Raw genomic sequence first — 20,763 nt, forward strand, 5'->3', positions numbered from 1 at the left:
ACTTAGCATTGCATTTTATAAGTTTTAAAGCAGGTATCAAATTCAAATAGAAAAGAATTCCTGCTGATTACATATTAACTTGGAAAATCACAAACTGATATTATCTATTATGTACTGTATTTTTATTTATTTTTTTAAACATTTCCGAATTACATCTGGTCCCAAATTTGACACCTCTGCTCTAACGTACTATATTTGTGAGACAAATGCCTAACAATTTATTTCCATGACTTTAAAAGGAGGAAAGAAAAAGGTAGAACTGGGGTACCCACTTGAGTCTTTTTTTTATTGTTTAGCTCAAGTATCAGAGAAAACTGCCCAATGGTTTTGAATGGCAATAAAATAATTATCTCACTTGCAAAATTTATTTACATATAGTTGTATCCATATGCAAATAGACAAATGGCCAACAGAGGGCAGTAACAGCTACATAAAGATGTGCCACTAGAATGTAAACTCCGTGAGGGAACCCATGGTTTTCTCTTCATTTTTGTCCTCAGTTACCTAGCAAAATCATATAGTAGGCCCTTAAAAATGCTTGCTGATTGGTTGATAGAATGGTTGGGTTCACTGCTCTCTATATAATGCCACATAGCTAAAAAGAACAGTAGCAGCCAATGAGGTTTAGCTCATAGAATGTTGAAACTGGAATCAGGAAAACCTGGGTTCCAATTCTGCTTCAGATTAATAGATTTAACAGCACTGCGGCCCTGGGCAAATTCACCTAATCTCTCGATTCCTCATTTTCCTCACCTCTAAAATGCAGATAATATTAAGGTTGCCCTGAGGGTCAAATTCCATGTGTTAGAATTGGAAGGAAACTCAGAGACCATCTAGCTCAACCACTACCCAAATCTTCTGAATGTCCAATTCTGTTTACATCTCATTGCACAACTTAAAAAACTTCAAAGGTTCCCCATTACCCACTAAATCAAGCCCAAACACTTTAGGTTGGCATTCAAGGTAGACCACAAAATGGCTCCAAACTAACTTTCCCAACTTTATCTCAGATTATTCCCTCCCACATACTAAGCCAAACCCTCTTCTCTATACAAGGTCCACTCTTTCCTTCTTGACTCAGTTGCTCATGCTAGTTCTTACACCAGGAACGATCTCACTCCAACCTCTGCTTATTGAATTTCTACTCATCCTTCAAAATTCAGTTCAAATGCTACTTTCTCTATGAAGTCCTTCTTCTTTGATCTCTCATCACAGATTTAGCTATCCTTCTTCACAGCTTGTCTAGACCTCTATACTTTTTCTATGCAAACTTAACTATACTTTAGCAATTTGTATGTGGTGTCTTATCACCACTACTGGTCTTTTGGAATTATTTAACAGGTGGTTTAAAAAAAAAAGAGGGAGATTTTTGTTTGCAAAAGTTGATCACAAGTCAGTGGAATAAAAGTTATATTTTACAACACTGAAACAAGCATATTTACAGAAATTATGCCCATAAGTAAAATAATGAAACAAGCTGCTTGTGGGATAATTTGTTTTTCAATAGTTTAATCAGCAATGTACTGCTTCATTAAATTAATGAAACTGGAGTTCCTATAAAAAAGAATTCAATACTATGTAGCATTAATTCAATAGCCCTGGGATACATCAGATTATCCCATGCCAGGAAATCCACTCATAGTTTTAAAAAACTCTGAAGCAACATCAATAGCCTTTAAAAGGAAGGAGACTACATTAAGATCTAAAATGGTGCAATATTTTCCTTTTAAGTAATTTGGAAACTCCTTAAAAAACCCACAACAGCAGTGTACATGCTATCACAATAGTCCTTTCTCTCTCTTAAGTGTTTCACTTTATTTAGCCAATTTTCCACAGCCTCAGTTACAACTGTCGTCAACTTCTGGGACAGAGATACCATTTGAAAGTAAGTTTTCTCTTTTTTTCTGTGATAAGGCAAGGCAATTTGAAGCCTAGTGTTACAATTTTCTATATTTGCTGACGATGTTGCAGTAAATACCTAGTTAATACCTGGGCTAGATTTATACCTAAGCATTAGAACTCGTAAGTCAACAAACATTTACTGAGAGCTTACTATACTATGCTAAGAGTAGTAAGAATGAATATGAAAATAATAAGTACAGATTACCAAGTTTCCTGAATATTCTATAGTGCATGACAAAGGCAAAATACCTCACACCAAAAGCAATTCCATCTTTTCCATGCCAGATACAATTCTAGAGGAAAAAACATACTATAGTTTTTAAAGGGAAAATTGTAGCTTTCATAAGGTTCAAAAACTTGATATCTGTGGGGTACTTTACAATTTTAAATTGTTTTCCCATTCATTACCTTACTTGTTTCTCAAAACAACTCTGAAAGGCAGTCAGGAAAGGAGTACATTACTCCATAGGTAACATGAAAAAACTGAGATACAGAATGGTTATATGATTTGCTTCATTATAACTAATGAAGAAGAAGAGACCTGAATTGCTTACTCCTTGTTCATTTAGTATTAATTCAATAAACATTAAGGTGTTTATTGAATTATGCACAATGTAGGACACTGGGTGCTACACAAGGAGGAGAAAGAAAGTCACAGTCCTTAATGCATACAGACAACACAAATTAGAACAAGTACTTAAGAAGGGCAAATAATGTAATATGAACAAATGCGAAAACAGAAATCACTTCTAGTTTCACTTCTAGCTTTGGGAGTTGGGGGGTAAAGGCCAACAGGGGAAGTTACATGATACATATTAGAGCAGTGGTCCTCAAACAACTTTGGATTTGATTCATATAAATTTTACTTACCTAGCATATGAGGCAAAAAAAATTTTTTTCTTTTCTGACTAGACCTGTGATTTTAACCTTAAAAGGTTGTGGCATAGAGATAGGAAAGTACTGGACACCTTGGGGAAATAACAAATAATCCAGTTAGGATGCAGCACTGGAGGAAAAGAAGCAGTGTAAGACAAGGCTGGTAAACACTAGTTAAATATATGGGGAATATTTTTTACTATGAAATTGTTTATAGTATCCAAGTACCAGAAGGTGTCCATCAGCTGGTAAATGGCTGAATTGTGGCATAATAAATGTAATGGAATATTATATTATATCCTGGGAAATGACAAATACAGAGAATTCAGAGAAACTGGGGAAAATTTGTATAAACTGATGGAAAATGAAGAAGAACCAGGATAAGAATTCATATAAAAATACAAGAATGTAAAGGAAATTAATACTCACAGATTTCAGGACCCTGATACATACATGTTGCCCTCCTTTCAGCAGAAAAGTAGTGACTATCAGCGTGGTAGGACACATACTCAAGCATGGCCAATGAATATGATTAGTATGACAGTATGATTAATTTTGATTGATCATACTTATATATTACAGAGAAAGATTCTTTTTTAGAGAGGTAGCAGTCACTGAGAAATGACAGTGATGTAAAATAATAAAAAAGGATTAATAAAACATTTTTAAAAATAGGTGAGACAGGATCTTATTCAATATACTATAACAAAATTCAGATGACTATTATACCTAAATAACGGTGACACCATTTTTTAAAATTAGCAGAAAATAAAGTAGGTACCTCATAGATGGTTAGAGGAAGAATTCTGACCAAACAAGAAATAGAAATGATTATAATAGATAAAAATAGACAATTTTGATTATATAAAAGAAAAAGGCTCTTTGCAAGTACAAAATCACTGCAAAAGAATTATCAAGTGAGAAGGACCTTTACATGAAATATCTCTGATAAGAGTCTGATATCCAAAATATATAAAGAATTAATGATCTTTCTAAAAATAAATGCTTACTGATGTCTTTTTTATATCACCAAAATTTCCCCTTAGTATTATTACCCTTTCCCTGAAAACTATCCTGATGACATTTTTAAAGAAATAACAGATTGAAAAAGTCTGAAAATAAGTGCAAACATACCATACCCATGGACCAGCATCATACCTCAGCAGAGAGGTAGTTTTAGGGTTTAATTTCCTTCTAATGGTCTCTTCTTAGTCCTATGCCTTCTTGACCTCCCTGCTACATGTGACACTACGACCATCATCTCCTCTTGGAGATTTCCACTCTGAGTTTTCTTAACATTACTGTCTCCTGATCTTCCTCCTACTTGTCTGATTTGTTTCTTGCCAATACCTTTACTCGATCATCATCCTTATCATGTCCCAATAGTGGGTGTTCTCCAAGACTGTGTCCTGGACTCTCTTCTCTATCCACTCACTTAAGGTACCTCTATCACTTCCCATGGGTTTAATTATGATTTCTATGCAAATGGCTCACAAATCTAAATATCAAGTCCCAGTATCACTGACTGCTTATTGGATATTTCAAACTAGATCCAAACTAGCTGTCCCAGAAATAACTCAAATTTAACACGTCCAAAACAAAAGTCATTATCTTTGGGGGGGGGGGGGCTGCGCCCCCCCCCCTTTTCCCAAACTTCCCTTTATTTCCATTGAAAGCAGCACCATTTCTCCAATCTCCCAACTTCATAACCTTAGAATTTTTCTTGGCTCCTCACTCTCCACCTCACATATCCAATCAGTTGTCAAATTTCAGAAGCCTTGCTTCTTAGGCTAATTAACTTGAGAGTCTATACATTTGTTTCTTCTGGAGGGTCTTTCCTTCAGCTGGAATAGCTTTTTTTTCCTATAAAACTACAATTGCTTTCCTGACCACCATTTGTTACTGAGCTGTATGAAGATGTAGCTACAGAACAATAAAAACCACCACTACTTTACAGTGGTATAGCACTTTTAGCTTTTCAAAGGGCATTCATACATATTATCTTTTTTAAATTTTCATATCAATGGTTTATTTAAGGCAGGTTCATTAATCCCTGTAAGGTATGTCAGGAAACTGAGGTCAAGAGAATAAGTGACTTATTTGGGCAATATCATTCAGTTGCAGATCTGAGATTATGGCTCTTGATTCCTACCCTGGTACTCATATTACATACACCCTATGAAGAAGATGGACCATATCAGTGATCCCTCAGTGTCCTTGAAACTCTTTCAAGGGGGTCTGAGAAGTCAAAACTATTCTAAAAATACTAAGATGCTTTAATTTCTATTATTGTAAATATAGAAAAAATGACATATAACCTACATAAACAAAAGCTTTTTGGGGGTCCTCAATAATTTTTAAGAGTGAAAAGAGTTCCTAAGAGCAAGAAGTTTGAGAACTGCTAGAGATGATCTTATGCTCTTCACTCTTTATTAGCTCAGAATGAAATATGCATAACTAGAATAATTTATATAATTATATAATTATATAATAATAATATAAAGAAAAACATCTTTGAAAGACTTTAGAACTCTGATCAAAGCGATGACCAACCACATCTCCAGAGGACCAATAATGCTACCTACCTACTTCCTAACAGAGGGGTAATGGAATTAAAATGAAGAATGAGACATAAATGTTTAGATATGGCTAATATGGGAATTTGTTTCTTTGACAATGTATACATGTGAGACTTTTTCTTCAAAATTGTTGGGGAGAAGTGAAGAGAGAAAATTGCTAATCAGAAAAAATAAAATAAAATCGATCCAGGAGAGACAATTTAAAAAGTATTGGTCTACCTGAAAATCATGATGGAAAAAAAAGAGCCGGGACAGTATCTTTCAGGAAATCATTAAGGAAAACTGCCCTGAGGTCCTAGAACCAGAGGGTAAAATAGCCATAGAAAGAATCCACCAATTGAAAACACCAAGGAATATAGTAGCCAAATTCCAAAATTACCAGGTCAAAGAGAGAATACTGCAAGCAGCCAGAGAAACAATTTAAATATAACAGAACCATAGTCAGGATTACACAGGACCTCACAGCTTCTACATTAAAAGACCATAGGGTGTAGAATATGATATTCCTTAAGGCAAAAGAGCTTGGATTACAACCAAGGATCAACTACCCAGCGAAAATGAGAATGATCTTTCAAGGGAGGATATGGATACTCAACGAAATAGCAGACTTCCATACCTTCCTGATAAAAAGACCAGAGTTCAACAGAAAATCTGATCTTCAAAATACAAGACTCAAGAGAGACATAAAAAGGTAAATGGGACAGAAAGTAACAACATGTTATTAATAAGGGCAAACTCTACCTCCCTACAAGGGAAGATGACACTTGTAACTCTTGAGAACGGTACTGTTATTACACCATGCTAAAGGGGTATAAATAAAAGGGGGTGGGTATAAATTGACTTTGATGTAATGATGAAAAAAATCTAATCAAGTGGGTTAAATGGATCCAAGTAAGTGAATTAATCTGATCTAAGAAAATGTACTAAGAGAAAAGGAAAAGAGGAGGCAGACAAGGGTAAATTACATCACAGGAAAAGGCACAAAAACCTATTAGAGCAGAGGGAAAAAAGGGAGGGAGATGAGCATTGTTTGAACCTTACTCTCATCAGATTTGACTTAAGAAGGGAATAACAATCAGATACAGAAATGTAACATGCCTTATAGGCAATAGGAGAGAAAAGGGGACTAATAGAAGGGAAGTGGGACTGAGTGAGGTGGTGGTTAAAAGCAAAACATTAGTGAAGAGGGAAAAAGAGAAAGGAAAGCATAAAAGGGGGAAAAAAGGATGGAGGGAAAGACACAGATAGTTATCATAACTGTGAATGTGATATATGAATGTAATGGAATACTATTGTGCTATAAGAAATGATGAACAGCAGACTTCAGATAAACCCGGAAAGACTTGTATGGTTTGATGCTGAGTAAAGTGAGCAGAACCAGGAGAACATTGTACACAGTAACAGCCACACTGAGTGATGACTGCCTTTGATAGACTATGGAGTTTGAATGCAGACCAAAGCATACTATTTGCTATTTTTTTTTTCTTCTGTTGTGTTTTGTTTCCTCTTTCTGGTGGTTCCTCTTATTAGTTCTAATTCTTATTTACATCACTAATGTGAAAATATGTTTAATAAGAATGTATATGTATAGCCTATATTAGATTGTGTGTCTTCTTGGGGAGGGACATAGGAAGGGAAGGAGGGGGAGAAAAATTTAAAACTCAAAAGCTTATGGAAGTGATTGTTGATAAAATTTTAAAAATAAATCCTATGTCCTAAACACTAATACTAAATACTTAATTACAACAATAATACTTTGTATATGCTTTAAGGCTTGCCAAGTGCTTTCTTCAGGACAAGTCTGCAAGGTAAACGGCGTTAACTCTTATTATCTCCACTGTACAGATGAGGAAAACTAAAGCTCAAAATGGCCAGGAGAATTACCTATAGGTCCACAGCTGATATCACAGTTGGTAACAACATATAACCGAGGGTTAGGTAAGAATCTTTATAATGAGAAGATTCAGGCCCAAGTCCAGGCTCTAGAACTTACTGGGATGAACACTGACAAGCTGCTGCCTCTCCGGGCTTCATCTATCAAATGAAGTGAGAATGTTTTGTTTTTGTGTTTGCATCTTCAGCATCTGGAACAATGCTGGTTTAATTCTCACTACAAAAATGAAACAGCGCCAGTATTACAACAATTTTTTACTTCCTTTTATTAATCTTTGTTCTTTGGGGTACAAGGCCATTTCTCCTAGTTAGGTTACCAACCTGGCTGAAACCAGTTACATTCCTGAGATAAGCCAAAAGGAAGTTTGGGCTCCCCAAAGTAACTGAACCTACTTTTCTGTGGAAGGATCCCCCTACCTCTAAATCAAGAAGCCCTCTCAATTAACCCACTGTAAACTCTGAACCTTGGAAATAACTTTCAATAAGTAACTAAGTCTGTTTGACTAGAGGTCTGTGTGATTTTTATGACCTGAGAGGATTTCAAGACTCTTAAATGTTAAAAATTACATCTCTCTGTGACATTTTTTCTCTATAAAATCTTCATTAGAATCCTAATCTTTGTTATTTTTCTGATCCTGGAATCTGTGCTCAAGCATAATAAAACCTAGGTTTTAACCTCTAGAATTTGTGAACTGTGATAGTTTAGTTATCTGGTAGCAGTTACCTATCATATGAACTTAATGGGGATATTTTTACTGTAACAACTAATATCAAGCTTCCATTCTATTGTAGGAAAGAGGGAATAAAAAATGTACATAAAATATAATAAATGCCAAGGTAATTTGAGGAAAGAGAGGGCATTAACACCTGGAAGAATTAGGCAAGGTTTCAAGCAGGAGCTGGAACCAGAACTAAACCTAGAAGGATAAGTATTCTGAGAGGCAGAGCTGAGTTATGTACATGTTAGGCCTAGAGGATGACTTATACAAATGCACAGATGTAGGAGATGGATTCTGAATTCAGATAGTCCAGTGTGTCTAGAAAAGACTGTGTGTAAAGGGTATTATGATTAAGTTAGAAAGAAAGGCTGGATTCAGATTATGGAGAGCCTTGAACCCTGGGGCAAAGGAATTTATATTTTATCTCAGAGGCAACCTGGAGCTAATGAATGCTTTCTGAAGACATGCGTCTTAGGAAGAATAACTAAGCAACCATTTGTCAGTCTATTTCCACCTTCAAACAAGTGATTTCTAAAACTCTACATTGTCTCACCCATGCTTAAAACCTTAAAACAGTTTGTTATTGCCCATTATTAAATCTAAATTCTTTAGGCTGACACTCTGGGTCTTCTAGAATCTGGCCCAAATCTACCTTTCCAGCCTTATCACCAAACCTTCAACTTCACAGCTAGTTAAACTCACTGTTTACAAGACAAGCCCTGGAATTTTTCCACAGTTGTGCCTTTGCTGACATCATTGTCCCATCTTTCCATTATCTGAAGCCAACTTAAATGTGGGCCCAATCCAGGCCACAGTGATTCTCTATCTAAAATTACACAGTATTCAATACCTTTACCATCATAATACCATAGGACTTGGAGGTTAATAATGCCTTACAAATTTGTCAAATCAATGCTCTGCACTATCTCTTGTATTAATCCTACGAGATAATATTTAGACCTGTTGTCTCTTATAGTAACATTTAACTTACATGTTTACTTCTTTCCTAACAAGATTTTAAACTCCTTCAGACAAGCGAAAAGCAACAGGGGTAGTGGACAGGGAGAGCCAGCAACACCTGGGTTCATTCAAGTCCCACACTGAGCGACCCAAAGTCAATAAGTTAACAAGCTAACAAGTTAACTGTGCCAGGCACTGTGCTTAGTGCTAGAAATATTAACATAAGCAAAAAGATAGCCCTTGCATTCTAGTGGGAGAAGACAACACCTAAAAGGGAGCTGAAGGGGGAGACATAGTATAAAAAGCCCTATGGAGACGAGTCAGGAGGACAGCAAGGAAAGCTGGGCCAAGTCATTTAACTTCTCAGTGCTCTTTCTTGCTAACTCTTTAAGTTGCATTAGAAGGAAATTTCCTCATATGGATTAAATCACAAGCCCAGTCCCTATCCCCATGTCAAAGACTCTTGGAACTCTCCCCCATGCTTTCCCTCCCCAAGAAAATCATTGGAAAATCTCATTATCCTGTAAGATTCAATTTGCCTGTACTCAATACCTCTGAACTTCTCAATGAACTCTCTGACTAGGGCAGAGTGATGGCCTCCAGGGCCTCTTTTGAAAGGAGGGCTCAGCACAGCTTTTCTCTCCATTTCCCACCAGTTACACTTGCTTTTGGACTTCTTTGGGAAGCTCCTTCGTGCCCCAGCTACTGGTATCTTTTTTACCCCTCCCTCCTCAGCTTGCCATTACAGTATAAACTTCTTAAGGGTAAGGATTTTCTTTTTCTTCGTATTTGTATCCCGAGTTTAGCACTGTGCCCAGAGCATAGGAGGTACTTAATGTTGATTAATTTTGTATCCCTACCCCTCAAAGGATACATCACTATGCCCTCACATAGGAACACAAATATTTATTAATTGTAATAGTCCCCTAAGGTCTAAGCCTCACATTCTTTACCATTACAGAACGTATACTTTTTACTCATACTTAATGTACAAGTGAAAGGCAAGAGTGCCTAACAGTTAAGACAGCTGGCCCCAGAGCCCAAAGTACCTGGGTTCAAACCTTGCTGCTGTATGACCCTGGGTATCCCATCCAAACCCATCAGTCCTCTAAGCCAGGGGGGTGTCAAACTCAGAGCCACTGATCCATACATAAGGATCACTGTGGGCCACGTGCTGACTTAGTTTTAAAATGTAATACTACCTATATTGTATTATACTTTTCCTTATTTTGTTAAATATTTCCCAATTACATTTTAATCTGGTTTGGGTCCCACCTAAAACTGCTGTCAGCTGAATGTGGCCAGGTGTTTGCTACCTCTCCTCTAGGCCACAAATAAAGGTCAAAGATGCAAAGAAAATACAGACCCAAATTGGTAAAAGGACTTTCTTCATCTGGGAGTTCCCTATACTAACGAAATCACAGGTCCAGTCCCTATTTTAGTGCACACATTTGTCTCATTGTATATCCTTATTCTTTTTTTATGTGAGCCTTGTTTTTCCTGAAGAAATAAACTAGACTACTGATAGAGGATTCATACCTCCTACGATGACAGCCAAAGAAAATGTTTCAGAAAGATCTACGGACCTGTTACTAGCGCAGTCTACAAAGTGCTGCCTACATTCAAGACTCACCTGACCCTACTTTCCTAATCATTTAGTTAGCAGTTAAGACCTCTAGCAAACTTGCTTCAATTGGTTGCCTGTGATCTTCATAAAAGAGATCTGATCATGCCTCCAATCCCACTCCCCCAAGCCCATAAACTCCAGTGGCTACCTTATTGCCTCCAGGATTAAATATAAGGTCCTCTGCCATTTAAAGTTCTTCAGCCTGTTTGTCCATTTTCTACTCTCCAGTATTTTTACATGTTACTTCCCTCCCCACACTCAATAATCCAGCTAAGTAGACCTGCAACTTGTGTTTATTTCAGACTACACTCTTCTGCTCTTGTACTGGTTGTCCCCCACACCCACAACACTTTGCTCCTCAAATCCTGCTCTTGGCTTCCTCAGCTTCTTTCAAAACAGCTCAGATGCCAGGTCTTTCCTATTCCCCCAAAATGCTAGCACCTTACTCTCAGAATACTTATTCTGATGTGTGTGTATGTGTATATATACACAACATACATACAAAATTCTTTTATATTCCAAATTTATTTACACTCTTCCCCACTAGAATGTGTGCTCTTTGAGGGCAAGGACTGTTTTCAATCATTCAACAAGCATTTACTAAATGCCTGTACTGGACCAGGCATCAGGGATGCAAAAGAATTAAAGGATCCCTATTGAAAATGAGTTTATACTCTAACTGAAGAGCCAAATACATATAAAAATATATTCAGCATATAATTAGCACAGGTTATTCCAAAAGAATCTGTGCAATTTTAAGTTTTAATAGCTTAAAACTGTACTGAGACTTTTGGAACACCCTGTATATACATGTATGTATATTTGTATGTTTTTTATGTATGTACAAATGTTTTTTACTAACTTTACATACCCAAAGTGGTTAAATACAAGGTAATAATAATAGCTAAAATATACAGTGCCTGGTGCAGTGGACAGAGCACCAGCCCTGGAGTCAGGAGGACCAGAGTTCAAATCCAGGCTCAGACACATGATACTCACTAGCTGTGTGACCCTGGGCAAGTCATTTAACCCCTTTGCCTCACCAAAAAAACCACATATTACATATAGGTATATATATATATATATATATATATATATATATACACATATATGTGTGTGTGTGTGTGTGTGTGTGTGTGTGTGTACACACACAACACCTACTACATGCCAGGAACTGTGTCAAGTGCTTTACAATTATTTCATTTGATCCTCACAACATTCCTCGGGAAAAAGTGGCTACTTTGTCCCCATTTTACAGATGAGAAGGAAACTTAGGCAAACAGGGATCAAGTGACTTGCCCAGGGTCACACAGCTAGTAAGTGTCTGAAGTCACATTTGAAGTCACACCTGACTCCAGACCCAGCGTTCTATTCACTTTTTAGTATGGATAGTTTGAAAGAGAAAGTACTCCAGTTGGAGAAAGGCTTCCTGCAGAAAGAGAGAGGGTACCTGAGTTGCATCTTAAAGCAAAAGAGGGACTTTGAGGCGAAGAGGTAAAGAGAGTATTTGCAGGTATTCGCGGAGCCCTGGACAAAGAAGGGAGATGGAGCGTGGCACAGTACCTGGAACACAGTAAACGCTTAGTAATAAATAAACGTTCTGTTGCCAGTAAACCCAGATCCCGACTGCAAATGACCCAGATGTATATGCTTTATTCTACATGCAAGAGAGGATTCTCTCATTAAAAGAAGAATCACGAAAATACAATTCTCATTCCCCACGACGTCAGGGGCGGCTTGGTCTAAAGAGCACTCAAGCAACATCAGTCCATGGAGCAAAAGGGCCCGCACCACTGGGAAGGAGTCCGAAGCCCGGAGTCAGGCTGTTGCCCACTTCTTTCCCTTCCTCATTTCTTAGGGTCCTAGGCCTTCTAGAGGGCCTGACCTAGCTTCGCACCTACCTTCTCCGCCACCACCGCTGTCCCGACCGGCTCCCGCCGCGGTCGTCATGACTACTTCACTCCCAGGTTCCTCAGTGGTCCCGTGGGATGCGAGCGCGATCACTCCGGCATTGTTACCCAAGATGCCCCGGAAACGTCCAAACGCTCAGCGCCGATCACGTGGCACCTCCCGGTGCAGTCTCGGGCTCGGCGATGGTCACGTGACCCATAGCCCAACCCACCCAGCCCGGGGGGGTGGGGGGAAGGGAGGGCGGAGGCAGGACCACGTGGGGTTGTTTATTTTTCTTCCCTGAAGAAGAAACGTGGGACACGTGGGTTTTGTTTGTATTCCCCTCTGTTGTGGACACTCCTTCCTCCTTCGGGTCTAATGCTTCTGCTGTACTCTCGCTTTGCTTCAAACTTCCCGTTTTCTATTCCCTTTCTATTTCTAGTTCTGACTGCATTCAAGAGGGCTCGTGCTTGAATTTTAGGGAAGGCCAGAGGGAGAAGAAGCGGCCGCGTGGGTCTCTCTGAGTCTCCTGGCTTCTTCCCCTTGGTGATTTCTCGGGCCGGCCACCCTTTGTCTCCTGGCCCGGATGACGGGATCCCCCGGCCCGGCGGCTTAAATACGGGCCTGGGGACGCGAAGTTCAGATATGGTGTGCTTCTTTATTCGTGGTGTGACTCATTTGCCTCTCCTGAAAGGGCAGGTCACCCGAAGTGGGTTACCTACAAACAGGCCGTCAGGTTTGAGTTTGCATATTCAAACTAGCGAGCTGGATGTCACACACAATTTCCGGTTTACCCGTTAACTTTATCGAGAGCCTCTTTGGTCAATCGATCAATAAATATTGATTGCCTCGAATACAAAGAAAATATGCTTCCTGTGCTCGAGGAATTTATAATCTCGTATGCCCTTAAAATACGTGAAAAAAAATAAGTATGATAAAGGATGTATAAGCATTACAGACAGCTAATTACCGAAGGAACTCAAGAGTTTTGAGGGGGAAGAAAACAAAAAAGGAAACTAGGAGGAACAAGATATTTTTCTGTAAAAATCTTTTTGGGCCTTTCTGCTTTTATCTCCCATCATCCCCCATCTCGCTCCCCTCCACACAGCTTTTTAAAAACTCCCTTGGATGCTTTCTTTGCCTTCCCTGCTTAAGGTCAAGGACTGTCTTTTTGCTTGTATTTCTACGCCCAGCTCTTATTACATTGCCTGTTAAGTAAGCGCCTAATAAATGTTGCCTGCAGCTTTTTAGGATGTATAAATCCAATAAACAAGTACCAACATAAAAGGACTAAGATTCGGGGGAGCCTAGGTTCGCCTCCCAGTTCTGCCACCAGTTGGTGTTGCTTCTGTGGAACTCAGGTTCCTCAACTTTGATACGAGGGGCTGAAGAGCCTGAAAGTGATCCTAGTTTATCTCCCCTAGATGACCTCATGTCCCTTCCAGTCCCGTGATTCCATGAAGTTACAAATAAGTCGATGCCACTCGGCTGAGCTGTTCACGAAACACATAACGCACGCCCCGGGCACTTCCTCGACCCGTGGCCCCGAGAGCCGGTTTCCCAATCCGCAAGTAAGCTGGAGGAGCGGGAACCAGGTGAGCTGGCTCCAGAGTGCGGACTCCGCGCGCTGCTCCTCCCTCCCCCAACGCCGGCTCCCGCACCCGGGCCGGTTCGCGCTGCGCAGGCGCGTGAGTAGGACTCCGGGAATCTGGCTCGTCTGCTCGTCGGAGCAAGGAGGAAGGAGTGAGCCCGCCGCCTCCGGCTCCAGCCGCCAGCGTGAGCAGGGCAGGGTAGAGTAAGGGGCAGCCGGCTTCGAGGGCGGGCAGCCGGCCCCGCGTCGCCATGGGCTCCAGCTGGAGCATCGCGGAGGAGGAGGAGGAGGAGGAGCGGCGGCCGCTGCTACGGCCCAGGCCCGGGGCTGGCGCCGGGGCGGCTGGGAGGAGCCGGGCCCCAGCCGCAGAGCGCGGAGGGGCCGCTCCGGTGGTGACCGCGGTGCCGGCGCAGCTCTTGGCCGGGCCCGGGCGCGTGTACCGGCGGCGCTGGCTGGTGCTGCTGCTCTTCTCGCTGCTGGCCTTCCTGCAGGGCCTGGTGTGGAACACCTGGGGCCCCATCCAGAACTCGGCTCGCCGGGCCTACGGCTTCTCCAGCTGGGACATCGCGCTGCTGGTGCTCTGGGGGCCCATCGGCTTTCTGCCCTGCTTCGCCTTCATGTGGCTGCTGGACAAAAGAGGTGAGCGGGCGGGGGGAGCACGGCCCCAGCACACACACCCAGGCGCAGACACACACAGACACATACACATACAGAAGCACATCCCAAAAGACGGGCACACGTACACACCCCCAGACACACAACACACGCCCATACACAACAAATATACAAACACTGCCCCGAGTACACCCAGAACCCCAAGACACTTCCCAAAGGCCCCCAACATTTCGCAAATACTCCCCCCCAAAATCTCCCCACAGACACCCAAACACATTTTCCCCAACACATACACCTTCCCCAAACACACCCAAAAACACAATATATACCCAGAACCTGAAGAGGCTATACAAACACACCCAAAGGGCTAATACTTCCACCCTGAGAAGGCCCTACATGCATCCAAACAGCGCTCCACACACACTCAAAACCCCAACACACTCCCCAAACACACCCACCTCTGCCCAAATATTTCCACTCTTAATGGCTCCTCGCACACACCTAGACACCCTTACTACCTTCCTAATACACGTGCCAAATACCTCCCCTCCCCCGCCACAAACTCTCTGGATAACCCCCCCAATGCTGCACAAACACACTACCCCAACAGACACTCCCAGGCACCCCCGACACATAGCCCCAAACCACCCCCCAGGGAACGATGCCCCCCCAAAAAAGGTGTTGGAGATTGTTGATAAGGGAGCGTCTTAGGCATCTTGTCTCAAAGCTATACAAGCCTCCTTACCTTCAGAGTTTCTTTACGTGGTCTGCGAATTTAAAAAAAAAGAATTGTAACTATTTCAAAACAAGATGTCAATTCAAAGTTTCCCTTTGAAATGCTATGTATTTTATTTTGTGCATATTAAAACATTCTGAGGAATCCATAGGCTTCACCAAACTTCCAGAGAGTTGATGGTACAAAAAGGGTTAAAAAAAAAAACCCTGTTAAGCGGAAGGAAATTTAGGAAGGTTTCTTGCATCACATTTCAGTTTGTAAGGTCAAAGGGGTTACTATTATGTAACACCAAGGATCAGAGGCCTGAAAGTTCTTACTTTCTGATGGTGGAGGAAGTAGCAAATCATACATTCTAAATCATAATATATAAAACTATTGTTTATTCCTGCTATCCCTTGGTGAGTACTTTGACTTCCTGAGGCATTTGGGGGCGAGAGGTCAAGGATATCTCGGGGTGGATGAGGATTCTAATTTTAATATTCTATTTTTTTCCAATTACAGATAAAAACAACTTTTTACATTTGTTTTTATAAATTTGGAGTTCCAAATTCTCTTCCTCTCTCCTTCCCTTCCCCCCCATTTTGAGAAGGCAAGCAATTTTATATAGGTTATACATGTGCAGTCATGCAAAACATATTTCCACATTAGTGTTGTTGTGAAAGAAAACAGACCAAAAAAAATCCAAGAAAAATAAAGAAAGTAAAGAAAAAGTGTACTTCGAGCTGCATTCAGACTCCCTCAGTTCTTCGCTGGAGATGGATAGCATTTTTCATCCTAAGTCCCTCAGAATTTTCTTGGATCATTGTACTGCTGAGAATGGCTTAGTCATCAGGGTTGATCACTTTACAATATTGCTATTACTGTGCACGCTCTTCTGGTTCTGCTTACTTCACTTTGCATCAGTGTAAGTCTTTCCAGGTTTTTCTCAAAGCATCCTGCTTATCATTTTTTATAGCACAATAGTATTCCTTTACAATCATATACAACAGTTTGTTCAGCCATTCCCTAATTGATAGGCATCCCTTTGATTTCCAATTCTTTGCTACCACAAAAAGAGCTGCTATAAATATTTTTGTACATGTAGGTCCTTTTCCTTTTTTTTTTTTAATCTCTAGTAATGGTATTGCTGGGTCAAAAGTTATGCGTGGTTTTATAGCCCTTTTGCAGAATGATTGGATGAGTTCACAACTCCAGAGGTGCTTGAGTGTCCCCATGTTCCCTCATGTCCTCCCACATTTTTCATTTTCCTTTTCTGTCATATTAGCCAATCTCATAGGTATGCTGTGGTATCTCAGAGTTGTTTTAATTTGTATTTCTCTAATCAATAGTAATTTATAGCATTTTTCATATGGCTATAGCTAGCTTTGATTTCTTCATCTGAGAACTGCCTGTTCATATCCTTTGACTGTTTATCAATTGGAGAATGACTTGTATTCTTATAAATTTGACTCAGTTCTCTATATATTTGAGAAATCAGGCCTTTAGTTAATGTGGATTCTATTACAAATGAGTAATGAGAAGAAGTTATTTAGGATTAGGCACCAGCACTGGAGATGTTAAAGAATTCAGATCTAATACTCCCTTGCAAGTAGATTAAGTTTGATAGCAGTGAACTTATTGAGGAGCTGCGACCCAGAAACTTATTCCAACGAAGTTTTGAGTCTTTTTAGATGAATTACCAAAGCTAAATGTCTCTCCTCATTTTGGGCATATTGGTCTTAAGAATAGGTCTTGTACCACCAGGACCAGTGTTTCTTGGACCAAGGCTTCTTCCTTCAGACCTAGAGCATAATACCTATTCTGTGTGTTTGGGGTGGAGCAATACCAAAGGGAGATATCCTCTGAATGTGTCCTTTGTGGATATCTTGGGAAGGGTCTCCAGAGCTCATGCTGTGCCTGAGGAACCCATTCATCAGGTGTTTATGGAAATACCTTCCACCTCCATCCCCAGCTCCTTAATATTTTGAGACTGAGTGGCCATTCCTGTGATTCTTGGGCTGCTTGGGTAAAAATTTCCTTCTTCCCAAATGTCCTTCTCATCTTGCTCTGCTCTACTACTCTCTGGGTCCTTCAGTTTTCTGCCATCCCCTTCTATTGTGCACTCTAAAATCATTACTACATTAGCCAACTCCCCTCCATCTTAGATCTCTTTTTTTTTTTAAATTTAATTTTTTTTTGTTACATTTTAAGTTTCAAACTTTCTCCTCCCTCCCCATCCCACACTAGAGAAGGCCACCATTTAACACGGTGTGTGTGTGTGTGTGTGTGTGTGTGTGTGTGTATGTGTATGTGTGTGTGTAAAACCATATTGGGCATACTTCTATTTATCAATTCTTTCTCTGGAAGTGGATAGCAACATTATTTCATGTAAGTCTTTACATGTTTTTTCTAAAATCAACCTGCTCATCATTTCTTACAGCACAGTAGTAGTCCTGGTATCTACTAGATCTCTAATAATTTTTTTTGTTGCCTCTCTTTTTCATCTCAACATCACTTCCTGTTAACCCTTCCCCTAAGAACACTCCCTTGTAACAAAGAAGCACATTAAATTGAAACAAAGCAACACATTTACGGTGTTCAACATTGAGTGCCTCATTCCATTTTCATAATCCAGCACCTCCCTACTGAGGAAATGGAAATGTTTCATCAGCTAGTATGTTTCATATCTGGTGTCACCATTAGTCATGCATTGTTGATTTGAATTCTGATGCCATGTAATGTTGTTTTCCTTTACATTATTCTAGTGCTCGTATTTATTATTCCCTTGGTCCTGTTTACTTACCTCTAAACCTAGATCTATTAACAAACTTTTTGTCTTGTGTTTGTTGAAGCAGGATTCTTTCCAAAATGCATCATATCCTTGGCCACCCTGTCCAGTGCTGGTTGCTATTTCAGTTGGGCCCCAAGATGTTGGGCCAGGAGAATAAAATGTAAAACTCCTTTACTGTATTACTCATTCTCTGACCTCATTTTCTTCTTCTTACAGTCTTGACTATAGAAATAACCAATTCAGTTATATATATTCTTCTGTCCTCCAGTTCCTTGCCCCTTATCATTCAGCTATTCTTGTCCTATCAATTTGTTAACTATCTGCCTTCTGCACTTTTACTCTTGGGCTTCTGTTCAATCATATTGGATAAGACCACTACTGATTCTTATTATCCAATCTCAATTGCGCCCTCATTGCTGAGTGACAATTCTTTTAGTCTTCCCTAATTGATTCTTTAATATATTCTCCACCGTAGCAATTCCAAGCCTTTTTTTAAGCTCTTCTTAAAAATTTTTTTTATTAATTTATTTATTTTTAGTTTTCAGCATTCACTTTGACAAGATTTTGAGTTCCAAATTTTCTCCCATCTCGTCCCTCCCCCAACCCCAAGACAGCTTGCATTCTGAATACCCTTTCCCCTAATCTGCCCTTCCTTCTATCTCCCCCCCCTTCTTTTATCCCCTTCCCCTTCTATTTTCCTAATATGGAGGAGGAATTAGCATCCTTTACATATTCCATCCCTGCCTAAATCTTTTCTAAACCAAACATCCTGAGTCAATTGCTACCCAAATGACATAACTTTAAGACTTGCCACCATTCCTATTACTCTCTTCTGGATAAAATCCAGGTAATCAGTTGTATTTTTAAAAATGATGACACTTAGAACTGAGGGTTGTATTCCAGATGTAGTCTGACCAGTACAATGACAGTATTTCTTTTAAAACAGTCTGAGATTTCATTAGCTTTTTGGGCAGCCTTATCCCACTTACTAGAAGTAGTAACTTACCCTGTTGTAGCAGTTGTCTGTATCACTAACAAATCTAAAAGCTGGATTGCTGCCAAAGTATCACCAGTAAATATTAACTGCATTCTTTGTGCAAGACAAGCTCTAGGTGCTGATCAGAATCCTGATATTCAATCCAATAGACATAAGAACCTACCTAGCATCAGCAAGAAACTGAGAAAATAAAGACAAACCCGCCTCCCCCCCAAAAAAAACAACAAACCCTGCTTTCAAAGAACTTACATTAGCCTATGAGATCCAGCAGATACACAGATAGGACAAATACAAGGTAACTTGAGAAAAGTGAGAGCACTAACACCTGGGATGATTAGAGAAGGTTTCTCAAAGAATGTAGCACTGAGCTGAGTCTTACATAAAGGTAAAGACTCCTACAGCCAGGGAACGATCCAATGTCAAAAGCTATGGAGAAGGCAAGGAGAATAAGGCCTAAAAAAAAGTTATTTTCCTATAAGGCAGGATAGATTTCTATACCCCATTGCCTATATATCTTATTTCCTAGTTGCATGTGAAAACAGTTTTTAACATCTGTTTTTAAAACTTTCGGTTCCAAATTTTCTCCTTTCCTCCCTCCCCACCCACCTTCATTGAGAAGCCAAGCAAATGCAAAACACTTCCATTATAGTCGTGTTCAAGCTCTCTTCTTCAGTCTTTAGAATTAGGTTCATCCCTTGTTGTTCCAGGCAGCAAACAGCAAGCTAGTTATAAAAGGTTGTAGTGAGGTTTGCCTTACTATTCATTTTGCCCCAGGACAAGTCCAAAAACTGAATAGATTACGTAGGTGCAGTTGACAAGATGAGCAAATGGGGATGATGGGGTGGGATATAGGATGAGAACCTGAGGGGATGGTAGGGGAAAGTGAAGGTTAAAGAATTCTTAAAAGTAAGATTACCATCATCATCATCACTAACATTCATAGAACACTTTCAGGCTTGCAAAATGTCGACCATATTTTAACTTATTTGATTCTTACAACAATCCTGAGAAGTAGGTACTATTATTCTACTTTTACAGATAAGGAAACTGAAGCTTAGATTAAGTGACTTGCCCAGGATCACATCACTAGTGAGTGAGGTTAGATTTGAACTCGGGTCTTCCTCATTCCAAGTCCAGGCTATAACCACTATACCACTTAGCTGCTATTTGACAAGAAGGACATGTTTCAAGGCAGTAGGGAAGGAGCCAGTGGAACAGTGGAACAGAAATGATTAAGAATATTGGCAAGAGGAGATCATTTAAGAGGCAAGCTTCTTAACTAGGCAAGCAGTGGTAGGAGGTTGGTTTAGGTGCCCTTTGGTCTAGGGAATAAGTAAAGAGGTTGGTATTGGCCAGGAAAGGGTCACCTCATCCTCCAAGACTAAAGCAGAGAAGATGTAGATTGGTGCTGAGATGACCTAAGCATGTAATTGTGGGGTGGGGAGAGGAAAGGAAACTCACAATAAATGGCCTTAATTTTTGCAATGAAATATGAGGCAAAGTCTGAATAGAGAGCTATATCATCCTATATATCTCTCTCACACAGACAAATTAATTTGAAAAAACTGTCAACACTCATTGCCTCCACTTTCTCACCTTCCACTCATT

At 40.0% G+C, this 20,763-nt stretch overlaps 2 protein-coding genes across 5 annotated transcripts in view; one reads left to right on the top strand and one right to left on the bottom strand.

The window, feature by feature from the left end:
* HSPBAP1 (HSPB1 associated protein 1) overlaps positions 1 to 12,615 on the bottom strand; it is a 55,951-nt gene extending 43,336 nt beyond the window's left edge. For 2 of the 4 annotated variants that reach the window (XM_020985949.2, XM_078146737.1), the window contains exon 1: positions 12,458 to 12,614. In XM_020985949.2, the coding sequence (XP_020841608.1) occupies positions 12,458 to 12,506 (49 nt within the window). In that variant the 5' untranslated portion in view covers positions 12,507 to 12,614. Of the gene's footprint in view, positions 1 to 12,006; positions 12,120 to 12,457 lie in introns of all 4 variants that reach the window. The other 2 variants (XM_078146739.1, XM_078146738.1) reach the window with 2 other exon arrangements.
* Positions 12,616 to 14,127: 1,512 nt separating this feature from the next.
* SLC49A4 (solute carrier family 49 member 4) overlaps positions 14,128 to 20,763 on the top strand; it is a 122,634-nt gene continuing 115,998 nt past the window's right edge. The window contains exon 1 of the mRNA XM_020985954.2: positions 14,128 to 14,676. Within this exon, the coding sequence (XP_020841613.1) occupies positions 14,289 to 14,676 (388 nt within the window). The 5' untranslated portion in view covers positions 14,128 to 14,288. The remainder of the gene's footprint in view (positions 14,677 to 20,763) is intronic.

Source organism: Phascolarctos cinereus, unplaced genomic scaffold (assembly GCF_003287225.1).
Source record: "Phascolarctos cinereus isolate Bilbo 61053 unplaced genomic scaffold, phaCin_HiC Scaffold_726;HRSCAF=1367, whole genome shotgun sequence".
NCBI classification, from domain to species: domain Eukaryota; kingdom Metazoa; phylum Chordata; class Mammalia; order Diprotodontia; family Phascolarctidae; genus Phascolarctos; species Phascolarctos cinereus.